We start from the raw sequence: 26,831 nt of genomic DNA, 5'->3' as shown, positions 1-26,831 counted from the left end.
ATTGATTGTTGTGCTCTATTCTAACAAAATCAACAAACGTTGGGTTAATGTACTGCACTCATTTAGGAGTCTGAAAGCCATCAGAAAGACAGCAGCTCCCCTCGGCTTTACGGAGCTCTATAGCGAGTTTCAGCTCATTGTTTAGCTGTCCAGCCCGCAACTCTAGTTGTCATAATGTTGTTTTCGGCTGCAGCAAGCAGCTGTTTTTTTGGGGGTTTTTTTAACCTAAGAAGCTCTTATAACCCATTGTACACGATCTGCTCAGCACCAAAGCAAAGTTAGCAACTAGAGACCAAAAACAGAGCTAAAGGGGAGTTATGGTTTTGAAAATCGCTTTATTCAACAATTGCAGGGAAAGAAAATCCAGATCGCTGTCGCATCATCAGCTTGAGCAGAACATCCAGAGAAAATCACAGTCATTTAAAAAACGTATTTCTCTGATCATAAATTGACAATCAGCTCTCCATCCTCCCCCACAGAGCATTAACCCAAACTACAATCTCATAAACCTTACGAAGTGGTTTTATTGCCAAAAACCTAACCAAGTTGTTTCCTGTGAAGAGAAAAAGTTTATTTTGAAAAGGCTGGACATTCGTAGGAAAACGCATGAAAATGAGGAATCATTCATCACCATTGTATGACGATATGTTAAATGGCTGGATTTGTAAATAATCTTGCTAACAAGCTAGCCATATCAGTTTTAAAAGGTGATGATATGTCAATGTTGTGTTCACAACTTTTTGTCCAGTGGCCCCAAGTAGCCAAAGAGTTATTGCAGGTTTAGGTAAAAAAAAAATGAAATGCAGGACATTTACTTGCATTGAGTATATTTTACATTATTGTATTGCTAAGTAAAGGATCTGAATACTTCTTCCACCACTGATTATGTTGTTGTCCATCTTGGGTATGTGTCCAATATTCGTCCTTAGAGTTGGCTAATGAAATTCTCTGAAGGGACATTTTCAAAGCTGAAATATTTAAATTCTGAAATTCAATACAGCCATCAACCGACTCCAGCTTGACCTTTCTATTGTTAGCACAAGCTCGGGTCGATTTATGTTGGGATACTTAGACGTTTAAGCTCTGAAACCACATGAGGAATTTAGTATGTCAGCTTGGAATACTCAGTGTGTGTCCCGACCCCTAAAGGAACGGGGATTAATGGATTGTGGCTTTTACTCCTCTGAAGCTGCCGTCCTCTCCGCTGTGTACTGAACAAGGACCGTGCAGCTGCCTCTTCTCACCTCTCCAGTGTAGGCTGAAGTACATACCAACCTCGGCTGATCGGCCTGTTGCAGTGATCTTTTGTGCGGGTCTCAGTGAAGTTCACAATATGGTGCTAGATTCTGAAATATGTAAAGTGCAGAGGCAGGTGAACCCTGGCTGTGGGAAGGCTGCAAACTAGTTCTGCACCCTCACCATGTCTCAGCAGTGTGTTTGTGTGGGTGGAGGCCAAATGTTAAGGAATGAGCAGTATGGATAGCAGTAAGAAACCAAACTCTATATAACATATACTAACAGACCATAATCATAATCACACAGACCACAAGAGACAAACTTTTTTAAGGGCTGTAAAATCGATTTAAATATTTAATCACAATTAATTGCATGATTGTCCATAGTTAATCACAAATTAATCGTGCATTTTTTATTTGTTCAAAATGTACCTTAAAGGGACATTTTTCAAGTATTTAATACTCTTACCAACATGGGAGATGTGCTTGCTTTATGGAAATGTATGTATATATTTATTATTGGAAATCAATTAACAACACAGAACAATGACAATAATTGTCCAGAAGCATTTAGCATAAAAAATGTGCTCAAATCATAACATGGCAAACTGCAGCCCAACAGGCAACAGCAGCTGTCAGTGTGTCAGTGTGATGACTTGACTATGACTTGCCCCAAACTGTATTTGTATGTGATTATCATAAAGTGGGCATGTCTGTAAAGGGGAGACTCGTGGTACCCATAGAACCCATTTTCATTCACATATCTTGAGGTCAGAGGTCAAAGGACCCCTTTGAAAATGGCCATGACAGTTTTTCCTTGCCAAAATGTATTGTAAATTTGGAGCGTTATTTAGGCTCCTTCACTAAAAGCTAGTATGACATGGTTGGTACCAATGGATTCCTTAGATTTTTCTAATTTCATGTGGTGCCAATATCTTCACTCTAGCTTTAAAACTGAGCCTGCTACAAGCTAAAAAAATTCAAGTTCTGTTAATGCATTAAAGGAATTAGTGGCGTTAAAACAAATATATACTGTATAACACGTTATTATCACATTAACTTTGACAGCCCTATTTTTTTTAAATATATATTTTCTGTCAGAAAGAAATAAGCATGTGTGTATGTACAATATTCATGTGTGTGTTTCTGTCCTGCACTGGGAGGATTACTGTAGATTTACAAGGCCTGGTAACAATGAGCAGACCCACCCCAGGGACCCATACTCAATCACTATCACAATGAAATGCTGCTAATTCCTATTTAAAGCTGCCGCACAGGCACTGCCCTCCCTGCTCTCCGGGCCGAGGGAGAGCGGGAAGCTCGGAGACGGAGCGAGGACGAATCCATGTTATGTCAGCCAGTATAGCTTCTGTTCATTTTCTGTCGCTGAGTTCATCTCTTAAGTCTCCATACATCACTCTTCTCCCATTGTTTCCCGGATGTTCATGTGGTAACTTCATGAGACTAATGTGTGTGCCACTGGAGAGCAGTGCATGTTAGCATCTGTGTCATTTGTCTTAGAAGTGCCCACCCAGAGGCCTCCGTCCTCTCTAGCATCGCTCCTTATTGGCGAGCCGCTGAATAATTCAGCAGCTTCAGACGTAAAGGGGATTGCTTTAATTCCTGGCTAGCAGGTTAATGTCGGGAGTTTGCTGTAGCATTAAACGGAGGCAGTAATTTATAATGTCAGTACAAGCATAGCAAATAAGCACAATGATGTTTGGTGGTGTTTAGGGTGTTGCATTCATGGATGGAGGTGGTGTGTCTGTGTGTTTTATTCTCGCTGCATGTTATTGCTGCATGTACTTACTTACTGTAGGTGTGCGTCAGTATGGTGTTATGAAATACAGACTGTGAGATTGAGTTGTCGTGTTGCTGTGCTGCTGCCACCTCATTGGCTCCTGCACAAGCACATTCATTTAGAGATGAGCTTTAATTGGACTCAGAATCAGGGACAGAAATCTCCAGATGCATAAATATTTTAGAAGAACGCATCGGACAAGTCTGCCTAGCTGACTGTCCTCTTGTCTTTTTGCACTCTTTCTGCACTCTTCCTGTTCCTTGCACATGCATGCAGGCGCACCAAAGCATGCACACTTTCAGCAATGCACATGCACACACGAGCTGTGCAGGTTTTCTGAGAAACTGTAAAGCTTTTTTTTCTTTTTTGGCCATTAAGGGAGGATGAATTATTGGCACCAAATCACTCGAGGAATCCATTTTACTTTAGACACACGCTTGCATGCAAGGGCTGGCAAGCAAACACGCATGCACATATACAGTGCCTTTAAACTGGGGCGCTATCGTAATGGGGGTAATGATTTTTGCATTATTAATGAACCAGGCTTCATACTCATCTTAATTGAAAATGTTCTTTCATCTCCAGCGTTTGCTCATTTATCGTCTCCCTCAATGCAAGCGGTGTAATACATATAGTGTAGATAGCACATATACGCTCGTAGTACTGGCATCCGTACAGTATCCAGCACACATCAAACACACATACACTGGACTTTTTGCTGCCGTTTTATTATCACTTGGTGTTGTACCTGCTCTTGAATAAAAAATAACAAAGGCAACTCCACTTATATATGCAAATTAGCTTGCTGGAATGAAGGTGGTGGGGGGTGAATGAGGGTCGGGGGATGTTGGGATGAGAGGGTTTGAGTTTGAAGGGTGGGATTAAATGAGGGTCGTGCACAAGGGGATGAACAGCGGATCGAATGAGGATCGATGATGGGTATAAGCCGGAAGGTGTCATGGCAAGAAACCAAGGGAGTGAAACTCGGTGGGGGCATCATACTGTAACTGTACTGTATCGTCCCCCCCCCCCGCGCTTTTATGCTTATGGATTTGTGTGTTGTTGTTTATGAGAGAAGCATCTCGGTGTTTTTATGCTGTTACATAAGTGGTCGCTCTGCGCTTCTCTGACCTTTTTAACACACTGCTAACACCTCAAACAACAGTAACAAATGAAAGGAGTGGAGAAAGTCAAGAGACAGAGAGGTTGAGGTGAAATAGGAGAAATCAATTAGGGGCATGTGCCGGCAAAACACTAGCGGCTCTGCAATTTTGTGTTATCAGTCGATAACCAGCATCAGATGATGAGTGTGAACTGATGGATAGACCTCGCTCTCACTTTGTATCAGTCCTTCATGGCAGTTTGCTTTCTTTAGAGGGCATACTGGGCAAAAAAAAATAGTTTGAATGGAAATCACTTGAGCTGTGTGTGTGTGTGTGTTGTGTGTATGTGTGGGTTTTTATGATCATGGGCAGGGTGCCTGGGTCTAAGCCCAGGGCAGTAGTGTCATTAACTTCTCTGGCCCCGAGTGTCGCCCTCACTGGAGATGTCTCTTTACTGACTGGATGGATGGATGGGTCATTGCTTCCATCCCTCTCCCACCCCCCTCTCTCATTGTCAATTCTCCTGCTATCGCTTCGATTTAGCATCACATTTCTTATTCAACCATGGCCATGATTTTATTTATTTATTTATTTTGGTTTTGTTTTTGAGACACAGATTTCCTCTTATACCGGGTTCGATGGGTTTTAGAGGTCAGAGCAAAGACCCAACCCCAACAAGAAAAACGTTAAATAAAAGTGGATTATTTTACGTCGTCACCACCCCTCCATTTCTCATTTCAAACCTAAAATGACTCAAAATTTAACCAGCACAACAAAAAATAATATTCTCTGCAGACACAAGCATTTCACTCATAAGCAACAAAGCATAAGAGTTTTCTATAGAGACAAAATCCATACAGTATTACTGAGATGCTTAATGTCACGGATGAATAAATCATCCCAATGTATTATGAAACATGGTAAATAATGAACAAATGTACATTAATGACCAAACATACTAACTTATCTACAACCAGCCTGACAGCCAAGTGAGGCCATTGCATATAACCATTAATATTGTATACTGTGGTCTACATTAGATTAACTCACGTGTTATATCGTTCAGCACCATGGATAGAGTCACATATCTGAGTTAAAGGGCTGATGTGCAAGGATGGGCACTGTTAACCAGAACCCTAGTCTTAACCATTAGTGGTGGTAGCGTCTACTTAAAACCCCATTTCCTCTCTGTGTCCCTGTCTGCAGTTAGATTGTGTATTTTAGAGTTATGCGACATGTTCTTTATGCATATGTATGTATATATATAACACAAAACAATGACAAATCAGAAACCCTCACAGGTACTGCATTTAGCATAAAAAATATGCTCAAATCATAACATGGCAAACTGCAGCCCATCAGGCAACAACAGCTGTCAGTGTGTCAGTGTGCTGACTTGACTATGACTTGCTCCAAACTGCATGTGATTATCATAAAGTGGGCATGTCTGTAAAGAGGAGGCTCGTGGGTACCCATAGAACCCATTTTCATTCACATATCCTGAGGTCAGAGGTCAAAGGACCCCTTTGAAAATGGCCATGACAGTTTTTCCTCACCAAAATGTCTTATTTAGCCTCCTTTGCGACAAGCTACTATGACATGGTTGGTACCAAATGGATTCCTTAGGTTTGTTTTGTTTCATATGATACTAGTATCTTCACTCTAGCTTAAAACTGAGCCCGCTCCAACCTTAAAAATTGAAGAATTAAAGAAATTAGTGACGTGCGTTATCCTTATTAAAGCATATAGACGTCGTTCTGGAGGAAACAGACAACATATTTTGTTGTTCAATTTTGATTTGTTGTGTGAGGTGGTCCACCATTTTCTGTCTGATATTGAATTCCCAGCGTTCTGTAGGCCCGAGGGCGTGGAGAGCCATGTGCTTCTCCCAATACACATCTAGCCACCAGCTGCTGCGTTTTACCAGACAGCCAACAACTTCACCAGGAGGGCTCTCTGTCTAGTTTTTGTATTTTTTATAAACATAAGAAGGCCTTGGGGAACGACTTTTTCAAAGATGTGAAGTTTACAGAGACATCTGAAGCAGAATAGCCTATGTAAATTAATGAAAGTAACACTAATCCTACCTATTCCAGCCTAGGTGTTTGGATTACCTGATTATTGAGGGCACAACTGCGTGTCTGCGAGTGGAATTTAATGCCCTTGTTTTGTCTCCTTCATTCATCCTCCTCCTCTTCTTTTTTTTTTTTTTTTGCGTCTCGGGCCGCGAGAGGGAAGAGCGAGAGGAGCACGGGTGATAATGACTTGTCAAATTAGAAGCGATGGAACCTGCAGCGAGTGTAAACACAATTCGGAATGTTCAGATGACATTTTCCGAGCTGTATTTCTACTGGGGGAGATTAGCGGAGTGACAGCTCAGCCTGAATCTCATGGATCACAGCTGCACAATGGAGAGCACCAGCACACACACACACACACAGACACAGACGGAGAGAGAAGAAATTACTGGCATTTTAATACCACACAGCAGACTGACACCTGCATAGACAAACACAAAGATTCCCTCACATACACAGACACTTTGCATTTGGCTATGTTGTGATTTTGGAAATGCTTCCTCCTTTTTTCAGGCCTTTTCTTCCCAGTCATGGTCCAAGGGGTTTGGCTCAGCCAGTCACGCTGTGTATGGATTCTCTACAATGTAGCCTGCCCGCACCCCGTCATCATGATGGATGGTGTTCACACACAGCCCCGACTTTATAACTTATAGGGAATTTATTTGCATGTGTTTCCATTACCAGTAAAACTGCACATGATGTAGCCGAGGCGTGGACTTTTTAGTTGTTAAGATATTAGGGGCTCCTGTTTCTTAGTGTTCCATTTTACGCATGGCCGTCCTCCCCGGTCGCGGCGGCAGCCATGAACGGCGCTGCTCATTTCCCAACTTCGCCTATGAAATAAAGAGCCATTTACGAGGAACAATGTCCCGGCCACCACATCTCCCTCTACGCTGCCCCCACTATTGGAGAGATACTATTGAGAATCCCGAGCGCATCAATTTGGGCCTCAAATGACTTTCTCCAGCTGGCCAAATCCTGACAAGCTTTCTGTTCTCCTTAAAAAAGAGCCCTTTATCATCAAGAGAAAGGAAGAAAGGATGAGCAAGGGAAAGAGAGAGAGAGAGAGAGAGAGAGAGAGAGAGAGAGAGAGAGAGAGAGTAAAGTCAAAAAGCTAATGTCTCAGTGACACCCTTTCTCACACAACAGGGGAAATTTCTGTTCTATAACGGGTTCTGGTTAATTTGAAGTCAATTGGAGAGTTATTAAAAGGATCTGAGTGAGCTGTGCTGAACTTGGTCAAGGGCAACAAACTCACCCTGGTTTCCATATGAAACAATAGAAACAGGACTGTCACCTTCAGGCAAACTTGAAAGTTTCTATGATTTGCCTATAAACTACTTTTAATACTGTACAGTAAGTGTGGATTTACGGATTCCATACTGTTTTACTTTCTTTTTTTTTGTTATTTTATCTCAAATACATTTGCCTGCAGTTTCCACCTGCGTATATTCCGTGGGGCAAATCTCATTGTTGAGGATTTGCCTCGTTTTTAGGTATTGTTTTTGGTTTATCTCTTCAAGCTTCATGTTGCCTTTGGAATTACTCTGCCAATATGTATGCAAATATCAACATTCGTGCCCACAAATTAGATTGACTTCATTTCCCTATTGTTCCCATATGCTTTCCGGGGTCCTCGGGTGCAGGTTCAGTAGTTTAATGTAACACATGCTGTGCATTACAGCGCAATTTACAGTGCGTGCATGTCAGGAATGAACATTAATAAAGCAAGATGCAGAGAAATGGAGGCTCTAATTCAATTCACATAGAGTAGGATATGATGAGTGTATCTCGCTGACGTGGACACACACACACACACACACACACACCGGTATGGCCAGGATACATTTTCTGAGCAGAACTTAATGGGGATTAATTAATGGCCTCAATTTATAGGGAACATATGACTTATCAGCTGTTCTTTTTCTTTGAGTTGCTTATGTGATACTTTTTAATTGCATTTGCCACATAATTGCTAAACACAATAATATAGAACAACAACCTGGAAAAACATACAATGAATATAAAATAAAGAAGAAGGGAAAAAGACCGCCATTGGAGCGTAACAGCGATTAGAGCAGACATTAAGAACGTTCATTATCATACATTTACTCATTAGGCAAGGTTCCTAATAGCGGGGGCCATCTCAGTCCAATGCTTGTACAGTCTTAAGGCGGGCCTTGTTTAACCTGGCAGTGAGGCCATCTTCAGTGTTTCTAAATGTTAATATGAGCGCTAAACCCAGATTATATTATAGATGTTTTATAGTTGCAGTCGTTGTAAACCCAGAAAGAAGAAAAGAAGAGTGATTAAGTGTGATAGATTTGTTGTTACAGACACAAGGCAGAGACTGGAACATAATTAAATTGGAGTAAATCAGCTGGAGTGGAATTAACACATTTCCAAAAGGTTGCGATAATAGGACACTTCCAAAACAAGTACGAGAATGTTACGGGGACATTATCACAGCAAAACAGGCAAGTGTTGTCAGAGGTCAAACCGAGTTTATAGCTCCTTCCCCAATGATGTTAACATTACTTTTTAAAATTAGTGGATTTTGTAACTCCTATTATTCGTCTTTGTCTTACTTTCTATTTAGGGATAACAGTATGTGTTAAAACTAAAATCCCCATAATTGGGTGGCTTTGTTTGGGATGTAAACAGGAAGTATAATGTTGTCATGGAATCAGATAGTTATGCTGTAGTTGAGCTCTGTTTTTTTAGACTGGGTTTGTTCACATTTTTGGCAAATTGGCACCATTGAAAGAATGCAGAATTACCTATTAGCAGTTCCTGGATTATATTGATACTAAAGAAAACTTAAAAACTAGGGCTGTCAATCGAATACAATATTTAATCACGATTAATCAGAAATTAAACAGACATTTTGTATCTGTTCAAAATGTACCTTAATGGGAGATTTGTTAAGTATTAAATACTCTTATCAACATGGGAGTGGACAAATATGCTGCTTTATGCAAATGTATGTATATATTAATTATTGTAAATCAATTAACAACACAAAACAATGACAAATATTGTCCAGAAACCCTCACAGGTACTGCATTTAGCATAAAAAATATGCTCAAATCATAACATGGCAAACTGCAGCCCAACAGGCAACAGCAGCTGTCAGTGTGTCAGTGTGCTGACTTGACTATGACTTGCCCCAAACTGCATGTGATTATCATAAAGTGGGCATGTCTGTAAAGGGGAGATTTGCGAGTACCCATAGAAACCATTTTCATTCACATATCTTGAGATGAGAAATCAAGGAACCCTTTTGAAAATGGCCATTTTTATTCGCCAAACTTCAGCCGTAGTTGGAGCATTAATTAGGCTCTTTCATGACAAGCTAGTGTGACATGGTTGGTACCAATGGATTCCTTAGGTTTTTCTAGTTCCATATGATGCCAGTATCTTCATTCTAGCTTTAAAACTGAGCCCGTTACAACCTCTGAAAGATAGATTGCGTTAGTGGCGTTAATTAGTGGCGTTAAAACGAATTTGTGTTAACGCGTTATTATCGCGTTAACTTTGACAGCCCTATTAAAAACATGATGATTCTCAGGCAAATTCTGGAGTCATAAGAAGCATCATTTTTTTTCTATGATTTGTAAGCAGATTCATATATGTGCATCATCTGTGTGTTATGACTCGGAGAAGGATTTTGACGTAAACTGCAGCAAGGATTTAAAATACCTTAATTGCCATGAGCTGTGTCCATCTGCTGACCGTGTTGATCAGCGGGCCAAATTAGCGTTCCAAACTAGTTTCCATTGTTGTGGAACAGCAGCACACACATGTCCCTTTCATCTTACTCAGTATCTTTGCCTCGTGTGTCTCATTCCCCGGGGGGGATGCGCCTTCACCGTTTGAAAACCTCTGGTGTAAAATATTCGATGCTCTGGGAATAAGCTACAGAGGAAAATGAGCTGGAATCGACTACAAGCGGGAAACTCTCTACAAACAAAATAACAAGGCTGTGAAAGAACCAAATGCAGGGTAAATTACGCAATACTTCCTTGAACAATCAGCAAAAGCAGCCAGATTTGGGCTACAATAGCCGTGGCAGTGGGGACATATTCCAAGTCTGGCACTGGGCTGTTCAGGTGGGGGTTTGTGTTGGTGGGTAGCTGTGTGGCAGGAAGCCTGGCAGACATGCTGCTTTGTTTGCTTTGCATATGCAGCCTTCACATCACATCCCATCACAGTTTCACTCGCCTCTATCTCTGTTTGTTTCTCTCTGTCTGCTCTTCCAATCCTTCATTATAAATATATAATAGGTCTGGATACTTTTCCACACACTTGATACACACTAGTAGAGTTTCAACTACGGTGAAATGGAAGTAGTGACGATGTTATAAGTTTGGTACATTTCTGCAGCATTTGTTTGTTTGATCCGGCCAACATTTTGTCTCACAGCAACTACTGGCCGCAGGCATGAAATTGGGTACCGGTCATCATACTTTCCAAAAAAAAAATACTAGTATTAATCAGGTGTAGATGCTTTTTAAAATATGTTATTATCACGTTACGTACAACAAAACAACAATAATTGTACAGTATTCCCTCATACAGCCCCAACTAATGATGAACTAAAATACCAAGAAGCAAACAGGAAGCTGAAGAAAGAATACAATGAATAACATATAACCTATCAAGGTGATTTGTAAATGAATTAAAATAAAATAAATAGGCAAAACTAGGGCTGTCAAAGTTAGCGCGATAATAACGCGTCAACGTAAAATTTGTTTTAACGCCATTATTTTCTTTAACGCATTAACGCAACTTGAGATTTTTAGGTTGTAGCAGACTCAATTTTAAAGCTAGAGTCGAAGATACTGGTATCATATGAAAGAAAACCTAAGGAATCCATTGGTACCAACCGTGTCATACTAGCTCGTCCAAACTTGCGCTAAATTTTGGCGAGGGAAAACTGTCATGGCCATTTTCAAAGGGGTCCCTTGACCTCTGACCTCAAGATATGTGAATGAAAATGGGTTCTATGGGTACCCACGAGTCTCCCCTTTACAGACATGCCCACTTTATGATAATCACATGCAGTTTGGGGCAAGTCATAGTCAAGTCAGCACACTGACACACTGACAGCTGTTGTTGCCTGTTGGGCTGCAGTTTGCCATGTTATGATTTGAGCATATGTTTTATTCTAAATGCAGTACCTGTGAGGGTTTCTGGACAAAGTATTAAATACTTAAAAAATCTCCCTTTATGGTACATTTTGAAAAGATAAAAGATGTGTGATTCATTCGCGATTAATCGTGATTAACTATGGACAGTCATGCGATTAATCGCGATTAAATATTTTAATTGATTGACAGCCCTAGGCACAACATATTATTTTGAAGTTAAATATATACCTTTTATTATTATACTATATGTGTTATTCAGTAATGACGGAAAGAGAAAGACAAAGAGGAAGGTAGAGTCTTATTGAGTGTTATTCACTGTCTACCGTTTTTTTGGAGAGACAGCAAAGGTAGTTCGCCACCATCTTTAGAGAGAAATTATCAGTATTGGTCCACATTTGCATATAAATGAACAATGGTTAACTGTCAGTGAGAGTGAATGGTTTGGAGACAGAGGAATGTTGAGTGGCACAGCACAGAGGGAGAGATTAAAAAGTCAGATATCAAGTTACTTCGAGTCGTACAAAGACAAGGAGAGAACATTAATACACAACCATGCTTCTGTGAAACATATAATGTGTAATACATGTATACATAATTCATATTCAAAGATAACCTATCAGTTGATAAATAAATTATATGTTTTTGAGATTTTTCAGGTCACATGCAGAAAAGCTCTGCTGTTATAGTTTATTTAGGACCGTGCCAGGTCCTGTTAAACCAGATCGTGGCCCCACTGGAACGGAGTAGACCAGAACAAAGCCAGACTAGCAGGCTACGGTAACTTGGTCTGTTCTAGCGTTGTGGATCCCAGACAACAAAAGATGGATGACACAGAAGCTTATTTTCCTTATCAGGTTGTAGTTTGCTGAATCTCGTACCAAATGTCATTTCAATTTCAAAGGCCTGAGTCTGTAACTGAGCACACACAATTCAATTTTTATGCCTCCGTGCCGGCAACAGCCGTGGCCAGAGGCATTATGTCCGTCCATACGTACGGACGTACATCCATATGTACGTCCATCTGGCCCGACCATTCTTGGGAATGCAATATCTCAGGAAAGCCTGGAGGGAATTTCTTCAAATTTGGCACAAACGTCCACCTGGACTCAAGGATGAAATGATACGATTTTGGTGGTCAGAGGTCAAAGTCACTGTGACCTCACAAAACACGTTTTTGGCCATAACTCAAGAATTCATATGTTAAGTATGACAATTTCACACAAATATCTAATAGGATAAAATGATATTTTAGATGTAAACTGCAACTTGACTGGTTGGCGGAGGCATTCAACAATGAGGTGGACGGAGACTCTTGAAAGTCATGCAGAGTTCACCCAGGTTACACCTACCACTATTTTGAGGCCGACAAGCCTGGAAGAAAGAGTCAAAGTCAGGGCACAGCAAGGACTCACAGTGGAACTGCTGGCTAAAAAGAAAAAGCCAGTGATTTACAGAGGCTACAGCGATTCTACCACTGCAGGTTAAGACACCTGCAGTGGTAGAATCGCTGTAGCCTCTGTAAATCACTGGCTTTTTCTTTTTAGCCAGCAGTTCCTTTGGACAGGAAGCAAGCCTTATAGTTAGATAGGTATCTGAGCTTATTTTGAAGACGAGTGCAAGAACGTTTTGTTGTATATTTACTACTCTGTATATCAAACCATTTTATGTCAGTGCAGAGGACTTACATCAGTAATGTGTGCAGCACGGGAGAATAATATGTAATTTGACAAAAGATTATGGGTGGTGTTCTTATCTTGTTCCAGGTCTTACTTGCGCAGTGAACCATTCACTATAGATTCTGTACAATTACCTGCAGGGGTCAGCCACAGTACCCGCACTTGTGGAGCCAGAAAAACCATGGAGATCTGTAGTACATAATCAGCCTTTGCCAAGAATACATAGGTGAATTTCCATAGTGGAGCATCATTTCTTTTTGCCTCCAGAGTTATTGGTTATTTGTTCTGTAAGGTAATAATTTGTTTCATATGAAAATAAATTCCACAGTGAACAAAAAAGGGAATTCGTTGTTCTAAATATCGGTTAGAAAGCAGCAAATAGGCAACGGAGGAGGCAAAAGATCCACGCCAAGCTAGAGGGAATTAGTCGGCTGGATAGGGAGATAGAGACGGGGTCATGTATGCAGCAGAGTGGATAAGGAAGAGAAAAAGAGAATGAGAGAGACAGAAAGTTATTAAGAGTCCTTATCCACATATAGATCACTGAATGTCTTCCTGGCCTGCGAGAACCCTGCCGCCCACCCAACATCTGATAATTACACTTCATTAGGGGAGCAGGTAGTGATTAGAGAAGAGAGGCCGACTACTGAGGATGACATAAGAGAGAGTGAGAGACATGGAAGCAGGAAAGTGAGGCACACTTGAGTGATATACTGTTGTGGAAGGATAATGGGAATTGTATAATGGGAATTTGATTATGGGGGGGGAGCGTGAGTTGACTTGGATGACACGTAACCTGCTCTGTGAATGGGGGGTTGGGTTGCTTGTGTGTGTTTATGCATGAATGTGGGTCAATTTATCGTAGCTCGGGGGTCTATAGTTATTGCTTTGGTTTAATGTCACAGGAAGATGGACAGGTCTGCCTCGACGCCAAATGTAATAAGGTTCCTGTGAGACACATATCCTGTGGCTCGACATTCCCCTGCTGCAGCGGCCATGCCTATGCCCTATACATCATGTGATGTAGCAGTGTTAAGGCAGCAAAGCAGCACTCGCCGGTAAAGGAGCGCCGCAGCTTATGGTGCTGCAGTAAGATTCATTGGGGCAGAGGCCAATTTCCAGCAGTCTGACAACCATGCGGGAATGTGTCCATATGGAAGCATCCTTTACACTATGGGCTTGTCCAAGAGTGGCTGTTACAGAATCGCTACTAAAGGTGTGATGTCCCAGAGGTGCCGGGGAGAGATCCTGTATTTGTGTGTGTGTAGATGTGTATGTGCTGTCAGCAAGAGGGAGAGTGAGAGGTGAGGACTGCAGTATTCCTCCAGCGGAAAGCATTGATTTTCCGGCCCAGCGTGGGGATGTGGGAAATGTCAGCCTCTAATTGAGTTGATAAAACCGTTTTGAGTTTCAGACATAAATATGGTTTCCCACACAAAAGGCCCTCCGCATTAAACAACTCCCATTTGGAGGTCTGTAAGGAATGAAAGCTCCCATTGTTGTCTGTGTGCGTGTTAGGCCTGCACGATATGATGAAAATCTGCGATGTGCGATAACATTGTTCAATATTGCGATGACGATATGACTTGCGATAGATAAACTGCTCTTCATCATATTAAAGTTAAATGCATCAATTTGGAGCACTTTGAGAGCCAAATTACAAAGCTACATCTATGAAGGACCTGGTGCTCTTGGCCTTTCCAAGCAGACCTCGGTCATGGTGCACCAGACGATGCGCCGAGCGAGGGCCAGCCCACCAGTTGAGAAGTGTACAAATATTTTCGGTTCATTATGAAACTGTAGCGGGCTGGACGTCTGATCACTTTGATTTCATCTGAATTAGGCTACACAATGGTTGATTAAGATTGGATAAAGATCCACAGCATACTCTGCTCCGCCGGTTGCAACATGTGGATAAATATATTATTCAATATTTTTTTTATTGGCCATCAACCTTGCACATACATTATTGACGCACATTTTGTCGAAAAAATATATATACTTGAAGCGATGATTTGTCTTATTCATCGCGTTTCAGACAGCCTTTTGCGATGTGTTTATCACGCATGTTCATATCGCGATGACAATACATCCCCAGCCATAGCCCCAGTGTGTTTTTACATGTGCATGCCCTCATGCATGTGGACATTGCTTCTCGGACGGCACGTGTCCGCACGTCTACATGGTGGAAAAAAAGCGACAGGCGCGCCGCCACTGAATAAAATGTTTTCTTTCACTGTGAATCAGGATACAAGCTCGTTAGAATAAACCGTTTTTGTTGTGGCGGCGAGGGCAGAAATGGAGAATGTGAGAGAGCGAGGCAGAGGTCATATCCATTAGAGGTGTAGAGGCTGAATAAAGAAAAGGCTGAATGAAGCCTCCGCCGTCCCTGCTGATTAGCAGATTGATATGCAGTGAGGGCAGGGAACTTACCTGCTGCCTTCAATGGAGACTCACTCTAATGTCAGGGGAGGAATGGCTGTTTGTGGTTTAGTGTTTCGCTGATGATTATCTCCTATTTAATGCTAGAATGTTCAAAGAAGATAGAGGCACAAAATGGAAGTGAATCGTGCTGTTTTTTTCTGACATAATAATGGAACATTTTCCTTCTTGTTTTTAGGTGATATTTGAATAATTTAGCCATATAACTCAATTGCCAAAAAAACAGCTTGTCTCCTGCCTTTGAATTGTTAATCGTGCTCATCAGTAAGGTGCTTAACAGTTATATAATCAAGTTTAAGTCGAGAGGAGTGCATGTGAACACATATGAGAGTGCACTTGTGCCTGTTTGCATCTATAGGGGCCCCTGCTCTCATTATTAGGAATGATAATTAGACAGGGTTTCACACATTACGTCTCACAAGCGCACACTTTCTGTTTCTCTCACATTCATATGTAAGTGCTACACACATTTGTGGCTTAGCCTACTGGTAATTAACAGACATAATTAGGCAGACAACCATTCGTATAGGGAATGCACGCTCATGCAAACACACGTGCACACACACACACACACATTACTTCCCTGGTAATTAAGAGTATTAATTACAAGCATAGCTGTCCCTGTGAGGCTCTCTATCACTCACAGACTGGCACGCAGCGGGGTTCTTATTACTTTATCTCACCGCACCATCATCTCTCTCTCTCAATCTCGCTGGTTACACATGCACACACATGTACTCCCTAATATACACCTGCTGGATAAACAAATGGTAGCTAATTAGTCAGAGACTGATAGCTGGCCATAGGTTAACCTCTGCTAGCTTTGGGAATTGAGCGAGATCTGCTGGCTGGAACTAGAACAGCCCGGTGTGCCTGAGGGGCTGTGCCAGTGTCTTTGATTTTTGTCAAATGTCCTTTCAGCTGCTGTGCCCTCTGCCTCACTTCTTTTTTTTTTTCTTCTACACTTTGTTATACTGCTGCAGCTGAGGTATTCATTTCACAAATTAGGCTGGGAGATACAGTTTCCATCTGTATCACACGTGATTTTATCAGTAAAATGAGCTACTCTAGTTTCACTAACACACTAACCTGTGTGGACATGTAGGCCAAACTCTCAGTCGAGTCAGGGTGGAGTTTCTTTAGAGAATTATAGATTATATCTGAGCTAGCATGTTAGCTCAGGACAAAAACTGTGAGACAAAGAGCCTGAGGAAAAAAGATCTCTCCATAGAACTGTTAGACAGGGGAACACGCCTTTTACTTCAAGAGCTCGAGGCGTATTCCCAGTTAACGAAGTAGCCTTGCACTCTTCGACCTTAAAGCTGCGGTGCCTCCTCAGCACTTGGAGGAACCTGACATCATTTGTGGAGGTATTTTACAGGTCATTCCCAAATTTTACAGCAGTTGCTGACCGTGTTTGGATATTGCAGGATAGCGTCTGAGCTGTCTCTGCAGAGGCCAAGGTGGCGCACATGCCCTGAATGTGTGAGCGGCGTCAAAATAGCAGGGGAGGTGAGGAGAGGAGAGGAGGCATTGCGCAAAAGGTGTTAATATCCATGCAGCATACACCATGAAAAAGATGTATACTTGCAAACTGTACAGCTTAGTGTCTCTTTACTAATAAAGCCATTAAAGTCTTTTATCATAAATAAAAAAGAGGATTATTGTGGGTGGTTTATAAACTGGTAATCCTCATCCCACTCATATGTTCTTGTAAAGTAACGTGAAGATGTATACGATCCCTGTATTGTTTTTGCAGTAAATGTAATATTTATATGTGCTGTAATCACACTGCAACCTATTCTGTACGTGCTCATACATATTATATCATGTCTTAACGCCGTACCAGGAAGGGGATGTTCAGGGGTAGATAAATAGTCAACAGTAGATGTGACATAAAAGTGGTGTACATCATCTGAAAGCTCGGAACCTGAAGATTAATTTGAGATGCAGCTCAGCATTGTATGTCAAGTTGTTCTGGTGGGTAATAAGAAATAAAAAATAATTAATTAATTAATCAATTAAGATAAATTGTGAAAGTGCATAAGAGCATAGAACATGATGATATACAGTAAGTATGAGATGGCCATCCCCATGCCTATTATGTCTCATAAATTGTTGCAGCAATTTTTGGGGTTGATACCATTTGTTACACAGATTTGGTGCTAAATTTAACAATTTTTTACCACTCAGGAATTGATAAAAATGACCCAAATCCCTCCAAAATACCACATTAAGACACCAAGACCTTGAGGTCACAGCAAGTCATCCTATATAGTGAGGTCATGTTTCAGAAAATGGTCTCATTACAATGAAATGGCTAATATGGGGATTAACATCCTCACACATGAATACAATTGGACTCATTGGATCCACAAGAGTCTCAGCTTTACAGTAATTCACAAATTTATGTAATTCCAAGACTGTTTAGGGACCCCAGTATGCAAAAATATTCTAATACACCATTTTTAGAATAGGCGAAAATAACACATTTATACTGCATGTAAAAAACTGCATGGTTTTTCCCCAAAACTGCATGTGATTATCATAAAGTGGGTCTGTAAAGGGGAGACTCGTGGGTACCCATAGAACCCATTTTCATTCACATATCTTGAGGTCAGAGGTCAAGGGACCCCTTTGAAAATGGCCATGCCAGTTTTCCCTCGCCAAATTTATTGCAACTTTGTAGCGTTATATAGCAATCTTCCTGACAAGCCAGTATGACATGGTACCAATGGATTCCTCTCTTGCTTTTTAGTTTCATATGATATCAGTTTCTTCACTCTAACTTTAAAACTGAGCCCGCAACAACCTCTGAAAGACAGAACTGCGGCCGGGCCCGCCGGTGGGCTGTTGGAGTTTTAAGGGTTTTTAACCTTTAGAAGTGTGCTGATGAATGTCTCCCTCGCTCTTTCTGTTTCTCTGCAGTGGACGGCTGTACAGATTGGTCAGTGGACTACCTGAAGTACCGGGTGCTGCAGGGCGAGCCGGTGCGGCTGAAGTGCGCTCTGTTCTACGGTTACATCCGGGCCAACTACAGCCAGGCACAGAGTGTGGGCCTCAGCCTCATGTGGTACCGCAGCTCCGGCCTGGGCCACAGCGACTTCGAGGAGCCCATCTCTTTCGACGGCGTGCGTATGAGCAAGGAGGAAGACGCCATCTGGTTCAGGCCCGCAGACATCCAGGACGTGGGCCTTTACTCCTGCGTGTTACGGTAGGATGGAGGGGAAAAGAGATCATGCTGGGGATGATGCATTTAAATAACACAAATTCTGTTTTTCTCAAAGACAAAGTTCACCATTTTGGGAATTTATTGCAATCTTGCCGAGAGTCAGATAAGAAGATTAATACCACTCGCATGTCGGTGCATTAAGTTTCGAGCTGAAACCTGAAGCTGATTAGCATTGCTTAGCATAGAAACTGGAAGCTGGGGGAAGCAGCTTCTTGGCTCTCTCAAATATATCTCTAAGACCTACTAATTGGCACTTTGTATCACAGTTTAATCCGTACATATACAGCAGAAGTGTTAAAAAGATACAAAAGACACATGGCCTTGATGTTTTCAACCAACTATCAGAAAGAAAGCAAATAAGCATATTTCCCCAAATCTTTAACTATTCCTTTTAATCAGCGGAATAAAAATGTGTTACATAGAGCATGTTATTTCTGAATAAAAAAATCATTCCCAAGGACTGGGTCGGGACCCACAGGTGGGTCGTAGTCGATTGTATTAGGCTCATCAAATAAATTTGCAGAATGTCTTCCATAGTCTTTTATTTAAAGCCCCAGACACACCAACCCGACATCAGAGAACCAGCGACTGACTGTTGCGTCGCTTCACGTTGCCTTTGTTGTGGCAGACAAGTTGCACTCGAACACACCGTAAAGACTGCAGCCGAGCCAGTTAGCACGTACATTCTGCACCTGTGTGAGAGGAAATAACCCTCCCTACCAGCAAGCAGGTTGCGGTAGTCTATACCCCAGACCGAGGACAGCAGATATACAAACCGTTGTTATGATACATACATGAAATAAAGCAGCATTTGCCGACAATTTTCACACCACTCTCACTCTCCACTTAGCTTCATTCCAGATGTGAAAATATCTGTGTTTTGAAATGATCAGATGAGATGAAGATGATCTTGATGATCTTGACTTTCCTCACGTCCGTTTCTCTTGTCGTGCACTGATTCGTTTAAGCTGAACCGCCGATCAAAGTGATTTCTCTCACGGACGGGCTCCGCCGCCGATTCAACATGCTGAGTTGGCCAGAAAAACTCCAACACGGGCAGACTAAAGCTGACGGTTCGGAACACACCCAAAAAAATAGTCCCACGGACGCTGTCCGGCGGCCGACCGTCGACTTAGTGTGTCAGGACCTTAACATCTATATCTGCAGTACACCTTTGAGCCACATGAGGAAGCCTGAATGTATTGTTCTGGTAATTGTAGTCTACTGATAACATTGAATCTAATATGAAAGGTTTGTTTTACTGATGAGGAAAAAACCAAGGGCCTGTTTACTCTGCTTAAATGCTTTTATATGGTCTCGTTTATAAAGTATTTAGCATGTGTATATGTTTTCATAAAACAAAGTTGTGATTTATCAAACATATCTCTTTGAAATGGCTGGTTTACCTATTGAAGATAATATAAGATGATGCGGAAAAGGCAGTAAAGATGGTCAGGAACGTTCATTTATGCACAAATTCGCTCTTAGCCCCTCATGATTTATAGTTGAGGTCCATTGTGAATTGGGTCGCGATGGTTTGTCATTTTTAAAAAAAGGGTCCCCAGAAAAAAAAGTTTTGGAAACACTGATCTACATGATGATCGTAATTGAGTGATTCCTCTTATTTGTTCCTGTAACCGGTGTGTTTACTTAAATCAAATTATATTGTCTGATCCCATTAGCAAATGTATCTTATAGTGAACTACAAGCAAAGTGGAAATGGCGAGGGCAGATATATAGACAAAGAGGTAACTGAATATAAACACAAACACCCACACGTACACACTCTTTAGTGGGCCATTACAGAGAGACTCTTTCTAATACAAGATGCATAATTATGTGGCAGTAACTTATTAACCTTTACAGTGGAGAACATCCCTCAATAAACGGCTCATTGCAGCTCTTCATTTCAGAGAGTTTTTAATAAACCCAGTTAAAGGCCTCTTAAAGACCCAGAGAGGCTTGCAGGATACATCGAGTGTGACCGGGGGAGGGTGTTTGTGTGCATTGATACCCCAGTCTATACTGCAATTCATTACTGCTCTCTGTAGGACTAATCTGGCATAAACAGTGTTGTCTCACTCTAGATTAATATTGTCTTTGATTATTGACAATTTCTCCTAACAAGGCTTGGTTCCTAACCAAATGTTGCTTGAAATTCAGAGCATACCTCCGCTCCGTAAAGCACTACAGTTGTAAAAAGTGCCCCCAGCACCGTGTTTCTCGTGTTGAGCTGGGGGGGATTTCAAACTTCTCAGATACCCTAATCGGAACACTGCGAGAGATTTGCCTCTGAGCTGAAATCAATTGTCTTTTTGTTAGGGAGTAAGCTTCTAAGTCACACATTTTAGCACACATGACCTAAACACTCTCCCCTAAAACTCCCTGCAAGCAAAGGGAGGAAAATGATGCCTTCGTCTTTTCTTCAGAGTTCATACAGCACATGCGGTAGAACTTAATTTATCCAAACCTCAGACTTCTGAAGAACACTAACATTATAACAAACCTGATTAACATTTGAATCAATGCATCTCTGAAATATTATCATCAAAAATTGGATATATATAGTAAGCTTTGTAAAAGTAGGCTTTATTCAGCCTGTTTTATTACAGGACTGATTTATTTGGTATTCAATTTACCTACAGTAATATGTACCTAATAAATTGGCAGTGCAGTGTGTATAATCCAAAACCATAATGACGTACTCGGTTGTAAAAATCTCATCATTAATACATGCAATTAAAAGCACATTACGTTGTCGCTGGTATTGTATAGGATGTCAGAATGAGCACGCACAGTATGTTTCATATTTCACAAATGTTATTTCAATGTAAATTAGTCCTGAGACCTAATTCAGTGGCTTCAGTGAACTCCAATTTGATGTGTTTCATTTTGTCATATAGATGGTTGAATAATGGCAAAGTCATTTAATTGCAATTAAAATGTAATGAAACAGAGCAGTAAAGTATATTCGTTATCACATTTAATGCTACATTCGATATCATCAAGACTCAACAGTAAAAGAAAATCATGCCAACTGGCAAAAAGGGGGTGTGGCAGTTAGAGTTGCCAATTACAAAAAAGTTGCATAACTTCTAAACGGATTCACGTGGTCAAACCCATGAACCGTATCTCCTAGACTCTTGTGGGTTTGTGTCTAGATGGTAACCCTCGATTTGCAAAACTCTCGCAAGATGATTGAGGTTAGGCATTGATCTCGAATTGTTAAGGTTGGGCATTGACTTCAAATGGTTAAGGTTAGGCGCTGACCTCGAATGGTTAAGGTTAGGCATCGACTTCAAATAGTTAAGGTTAGGTATTGACCTTGAATGGTTGAGGTTAGGCATTAACATCGAATAGTTAAGGTTAAGCATTGACCTCGAATGGTTAAATTTAGGCATTGACCTTTAATGGCTATCTTTAACTTTATTTAGAAAATAATTGGTCCTCCTTTACAAAAGTTCTCCGGGTATTCACCACTGTAAGGAAAATGTGGTTATCTATGGTTTTGCCAAAGGTACTCAAAGAGCTAATGTGCACCACCTTGGAAATGTAACTACATCAAAGGTGATACATATGTTTTGACCACGATGACTGTGATTGGTCAGATTGAGATGCTTGTGTTTCCTGTAGTCCATATGAGATGCGTGAAGAATGCGTACCAGAAATCTGCCGGTAGTGATGGCAATGAGCTATTTGGAAGCGACGATGACTGCAACACTATGCTACGATGATTTTATTGTATCCCAATTCAATCTGATCTTGATATAAGCACCGTCAAATTAAAGCTGATAGTCAGCACTTTAAAGCCATAGTCATGTTTCATTTCTAATCCAGTGCGCTGGAGTGCAAAAAAGCCAACACAACAAAAGATGTGTCACTGCCCTAATACCTTCTGACTGCACCGTATATACGGCAGGATAGTCTCCAATAGCTCTAGGCGTGCTGTGTACTGTCTATAAATGTAGGTAAATCCCCCTGTGTTAAGTTCAGCTTTTCACTGAAGCCCTCCAGATGTTTTACTCAGACAGAGATATGGAGGCACACCGAAGCGTGTGTCTTTTCTGTGCTGCATAAATGTGTGCATGTGTGTGAGTAGTTATCTTTGTCCTTCTCTGTCTGGAAATTTAAGTCTAATCACCAGTTTTCATGTGAAGGTGACTTCATTTACATAGCAATCTCGCTGTGCTTTCTCCTGCCCTCCTTCTCTTTCACCCCTTTGCTCTTTCCCTGCCTCCCTTTCGTCTGCATGTCATCTCACTTAAGGCCTGTAACATCGATTCGGATCATCAATATGTCTTCCTCTCGCACAGCCGCACTCCCTCTACTGTATCAATCACCTGATGAATTATTTCATAATAGTTCTAGTAATGAGTCTGTGCTCTGGAGAAGGTGAAACCATGTGTATTTCCTTCCCGTGATTACATTATCTCACATTGGGGGGGATAATAATGTGTGGAGAATTACAGCCAACGTGAGCCGCAGACTAAATATCCAAAGCGGCTACGCTCAAATAGAATGTGACAGACGTGAAAGACACCGCAGGACTGTGCGTCGACCCCCGGCTGTCCATCAATCAAGCACCGCCACTGACACCATCCCACAATGCCACAGGGCGCCCGCTGTGAATATTTAACATGTAAAGATGTCTCCTATTGGCTCCCTGGGGACTTCAATGGCTCAGGTGCGCGACTGCGAGAGGTCATCTCTGATCATCTTCCTGTTCTATAAACAAGCAGCGGGGGTTGGCTTTGTAGGTGTGTGAATTTGCCCACACGTGTGCGTGTCCACATGCGTGTTAGCGCACGTGTGTTTGCACCATCGAATTTGTTCTGTAGACAAATATATTGTCCAAGTGTACTCTGTAAGTAAGCCTACAGCATCTTCCCACTCCATTCCCTCTAGATGGGAGGCATTGAGTCGATAATGTTAGATTTCAGCACCAAGAGGGCATTGCTCTGTTGCAATATCTTGCATCTTACTTTTGCTTCCTACAGCATTATCCAGATGCCCTTTTAGTCATCTTGTTGTAGAAGTATACAGTATATATATATTTTTTTTCTTATTCCAAGTAGCTATTCTCCTTCTGTTCCCCTCATTGCTATCTCTACCCAGTCTTCCACGTCTTGCACGTAGCCACATTTGTCTTTTAAAGTGTGTGCGTGTGTGTGTCTGCATCTGTGTTTTATGGTCCCAGGGGGTCAGAGGTGTTTATACGAGAGAGGTGACTCCCCTTATTGCTTCCATAACCTGAGTAGATCATATGAAACCCTGTCATTTACAGTGAATGGGAGCATCTGGCGAGCCGTAAATGTAATGTAATGAAATTAAATGAAAGACCATATGGTGTGTACGCGCAGCCTTCCCGTTCGACCGGCCGAGTGACTGACCGTGTCAGATCCCAGCCAGGCTGGAGGATAGAAACACAGAAATACGTTATTATCGTGTGGACTTTTAGTCTGGGGCTGTGTTTTTATGTTTTGGCCAGGCCGCTTACTTCAAATTAAGGAAAACATTATCGTTACAGCTATTTTAGATTACGGTGTGCTTCCAATTTTGTGGCCCTTTCCTCTTTCAATGTGACAATGCCCCCTTGCACAGAGCCAAGGGAATGCCTCCACCCTTCCTTTTCTGTTGCTGAAACTCTGATAGATGCTTTCATTACCTCCAGACTCGACTATTGCAATAGCATTCTTCATGGCACATTGTTCAAAGTCCTTAATAAACTCCAGTACATCTGCTGCTCGCCTGCTCACTCACTCCCACTCCCTTGACCATATCACCCCTGTCCTGAAGCACCTCTACTGGCTTCCTGTCCCACAACAGATTCAATTGTAACTCCTTTTCACTCACAAAGACCTGCATAACCTCCTACCTCCCCCACCTTGTCCATCGCCACAGTCCGTCCCGCTGCCTCCAATACTCAACCTCATGTCCCCTCCATTCAGGACCAGGCACTGGACTCTCTTCCCAAACATTTCCATGACTCCACCAATCTATGTCCCAGAAGTCGCTCAAAACTCACCTTTTTAGAACTTCTTTTAATGTTTGACTTCCTGTGCTACATTGAGGCTTTACTGTGTTTTAGTTCCATAGGTTCTTTTCTATCAAACTTGACATGTAAAGTGTCTTTGAGTATCTAAAAAAGCGCTCTATGAATAAAAATGTGGCCAACCTCACTAATGCTGATGTGGCTGAAAGTGAGCAAATCCTTGCATTAAAGCTCCAAGACTTCCAAAAAGCAACACAGTCGCCAGAAAAAAATGTTGGCATCATACGTTTCTGCAAACCACGGGATACGTTGAATTTCTATGCTTCTGAACCAAAATTATGTTTTTTAAATTTGTTTCATATCAACCTCATATCACTCTTTCAGAAACGCACAATGCCACCTGGTTAACCTTGTGAAACGATTGATTAGTTTTAGGGAACAAAACTACTTGGTCAAGGTTAGAAAAAAGACTGTAGTTTGTGTTAAATAATAACGTAACAACGTAACTTAACAACGTAACTTAACAACGTAACGTAACAAATAATGCTGTCAAAGTTAATGTGATAATAAATGCGTTAATGCAAAATTGTTTTAACACCACATATTTTTTTAACGCATGTTAATGGTTGTTTAGGTTGTAGCGGGCACCGTTTTAAAACTAGAGTGAATATACTGATATATCGAACTAGAAAACCTAAGGAATTCATTGATACCGCTCCAAACTTAATCTAAATTTTGGTGAGGAAAAACTGGAATGGCCATTTTCAAAGGTGTCCCCTTGTCCTCTGACCTCAAGATATGTGAATGAAAATGGGTTCTATGTGTACCTACGAGTCTCCCCTTTACAGACATGCCTAATTTATGATAATCACATTCAGTTTGGGGCAAGTCATAGTCAAGTCAGCACACTGACACACTGACAGCTGTTGTTGCCTGTTGGGCTGCAGTTTGCCGTGTTATGATTTGAGCATATTTTTTATGCTAAATGCAGTACCTGTGAGGGTTTCTGGACAATATCTGTCATTGTTCTGTGTTGTAAATTGATTTCCAAAAATAAATCATGCGATTAATCGGAATTAAATATTTTAATCGATTGACAGCCCTAGTAACAATGTAATGTAACAACGTAATTAGCATAAATAATTAACAATCGCCCTAAGCAGATTTTCTTACGTAACGTTACGTAACAAGCGTAAGCATTTACTTTTGTTTTCACACAGGACAAGAACAGCGGCCTCCTGGGTGAAAGTCCTGTGTTTTTTTTTACCCATCCACCACCACTCCCACTCGCCCTCATGGGACTTCCTCGATTGTTAATACTCGTTATTATACCACGTAACTTTCAATAATGGTCGCTCGATATACTACGTCCCTTGCTCTGAGAGAATGCCAAAACATAGATATTCAACATACCTGTGCCAACATTTTTCCTGGCGACCGGGCGGCCGAATGACTGGATTCTGTTATGGCATCGAAGGTGTCCTCATACTTTTGGCCATGTAGACGTTTCGTAGGGAACACCTTCTCACGGTCATTTCTTGGGCGGTGGGTGCAGTGGGATGTCATTGTGTCAGTGGTGATGGGGGTTGAGGTAATGATGATTATGATGACAATAACAACACCGTAAGAGAGAGAGAGAGAGACACCCTTCTCCTTTGCCAGCTTGTGTGTATTAGAGGTGAAGCGTGTTGATGGTTGCTGGGAGACGGGGGTTGGATGGGCCAGCAAGGACTAACTCCTTGTGATGACCAAGCAGCTTTCTCTCCCTTCATGTCGTGAGCCCCTCTCAGCGTTTGTCTCTTCTCTGATTAGCATTCCCAGGTCCCGGCTGACTCCCCCCATAAATCCAATAGTGGTCATGAGTGTGAGTCATTGACTCGGTAAAGCTGCTGAACACGTCGTTATTGCTAACCCCACAAACGTGGGGGAGAGGGGAGGGAGCCAGAGGAGGGATGGAGAAGGATAAAAATAACTTAAAGGGTATCCAAGGGAGTAAACATAAAATTCCACTTGTTTGAGTGTGTGTAGTAGTATCAATGCTCGTCCTATTTTTCTACATCAGTGCCGTTAATGTAGCTGCATGACAAGTAAAGGTGAATCTTAATCTCTTTTTACTGTC

At 41.5% G+C, this 26,831-nt stretch overlaps 1 protein-coding gene across 2 annotated transcripts in view; it reads left to right on the top strand.

Moving 5' to 3' along the window:
* Window positions 1-26,831, top strand: part of il1rapl1a (interleukin 1 receptor accessory protein-like 1a) — a 204,018-nt gene that overhangs the window by 69,131 nt on the left and 108,056 nt on the right. For both annotated transcript variants that reach the window (XM_037789517.1, XM_037789518.1), the window contains exon 3: window positions 18,417-18,702. In XM_037789517.1, coding sequence (XP_037645445.1) covers window positions 18,417-18,702 — 286 coding nt within the window. The remainder of the gene's footprint in view (window positions 1-18,416; window positions 18,703-26,831) is intronic.

The sequence above is a fragment of the Sebastes umbrosus genome, chromosome 13 (assembly GCF_015220745.1).
Source record: "Sebastes umbrosus isolate fSebUmb1 chromosome 13, fSebUmb1.pri, whole genome shotgun sequence".
In the NCBI taxonomy this organism is placed as follows: Eukaryota; Metazoa; Chordata; class Actinopteri; order Perciformes; family Sebastidae; genus Sebastes; species Sebastes umbrosus.
Note: the sequence above shows the minus strand (reverse complement) of the source record. Positions and strands in the feature narration are given on the sequence as shown.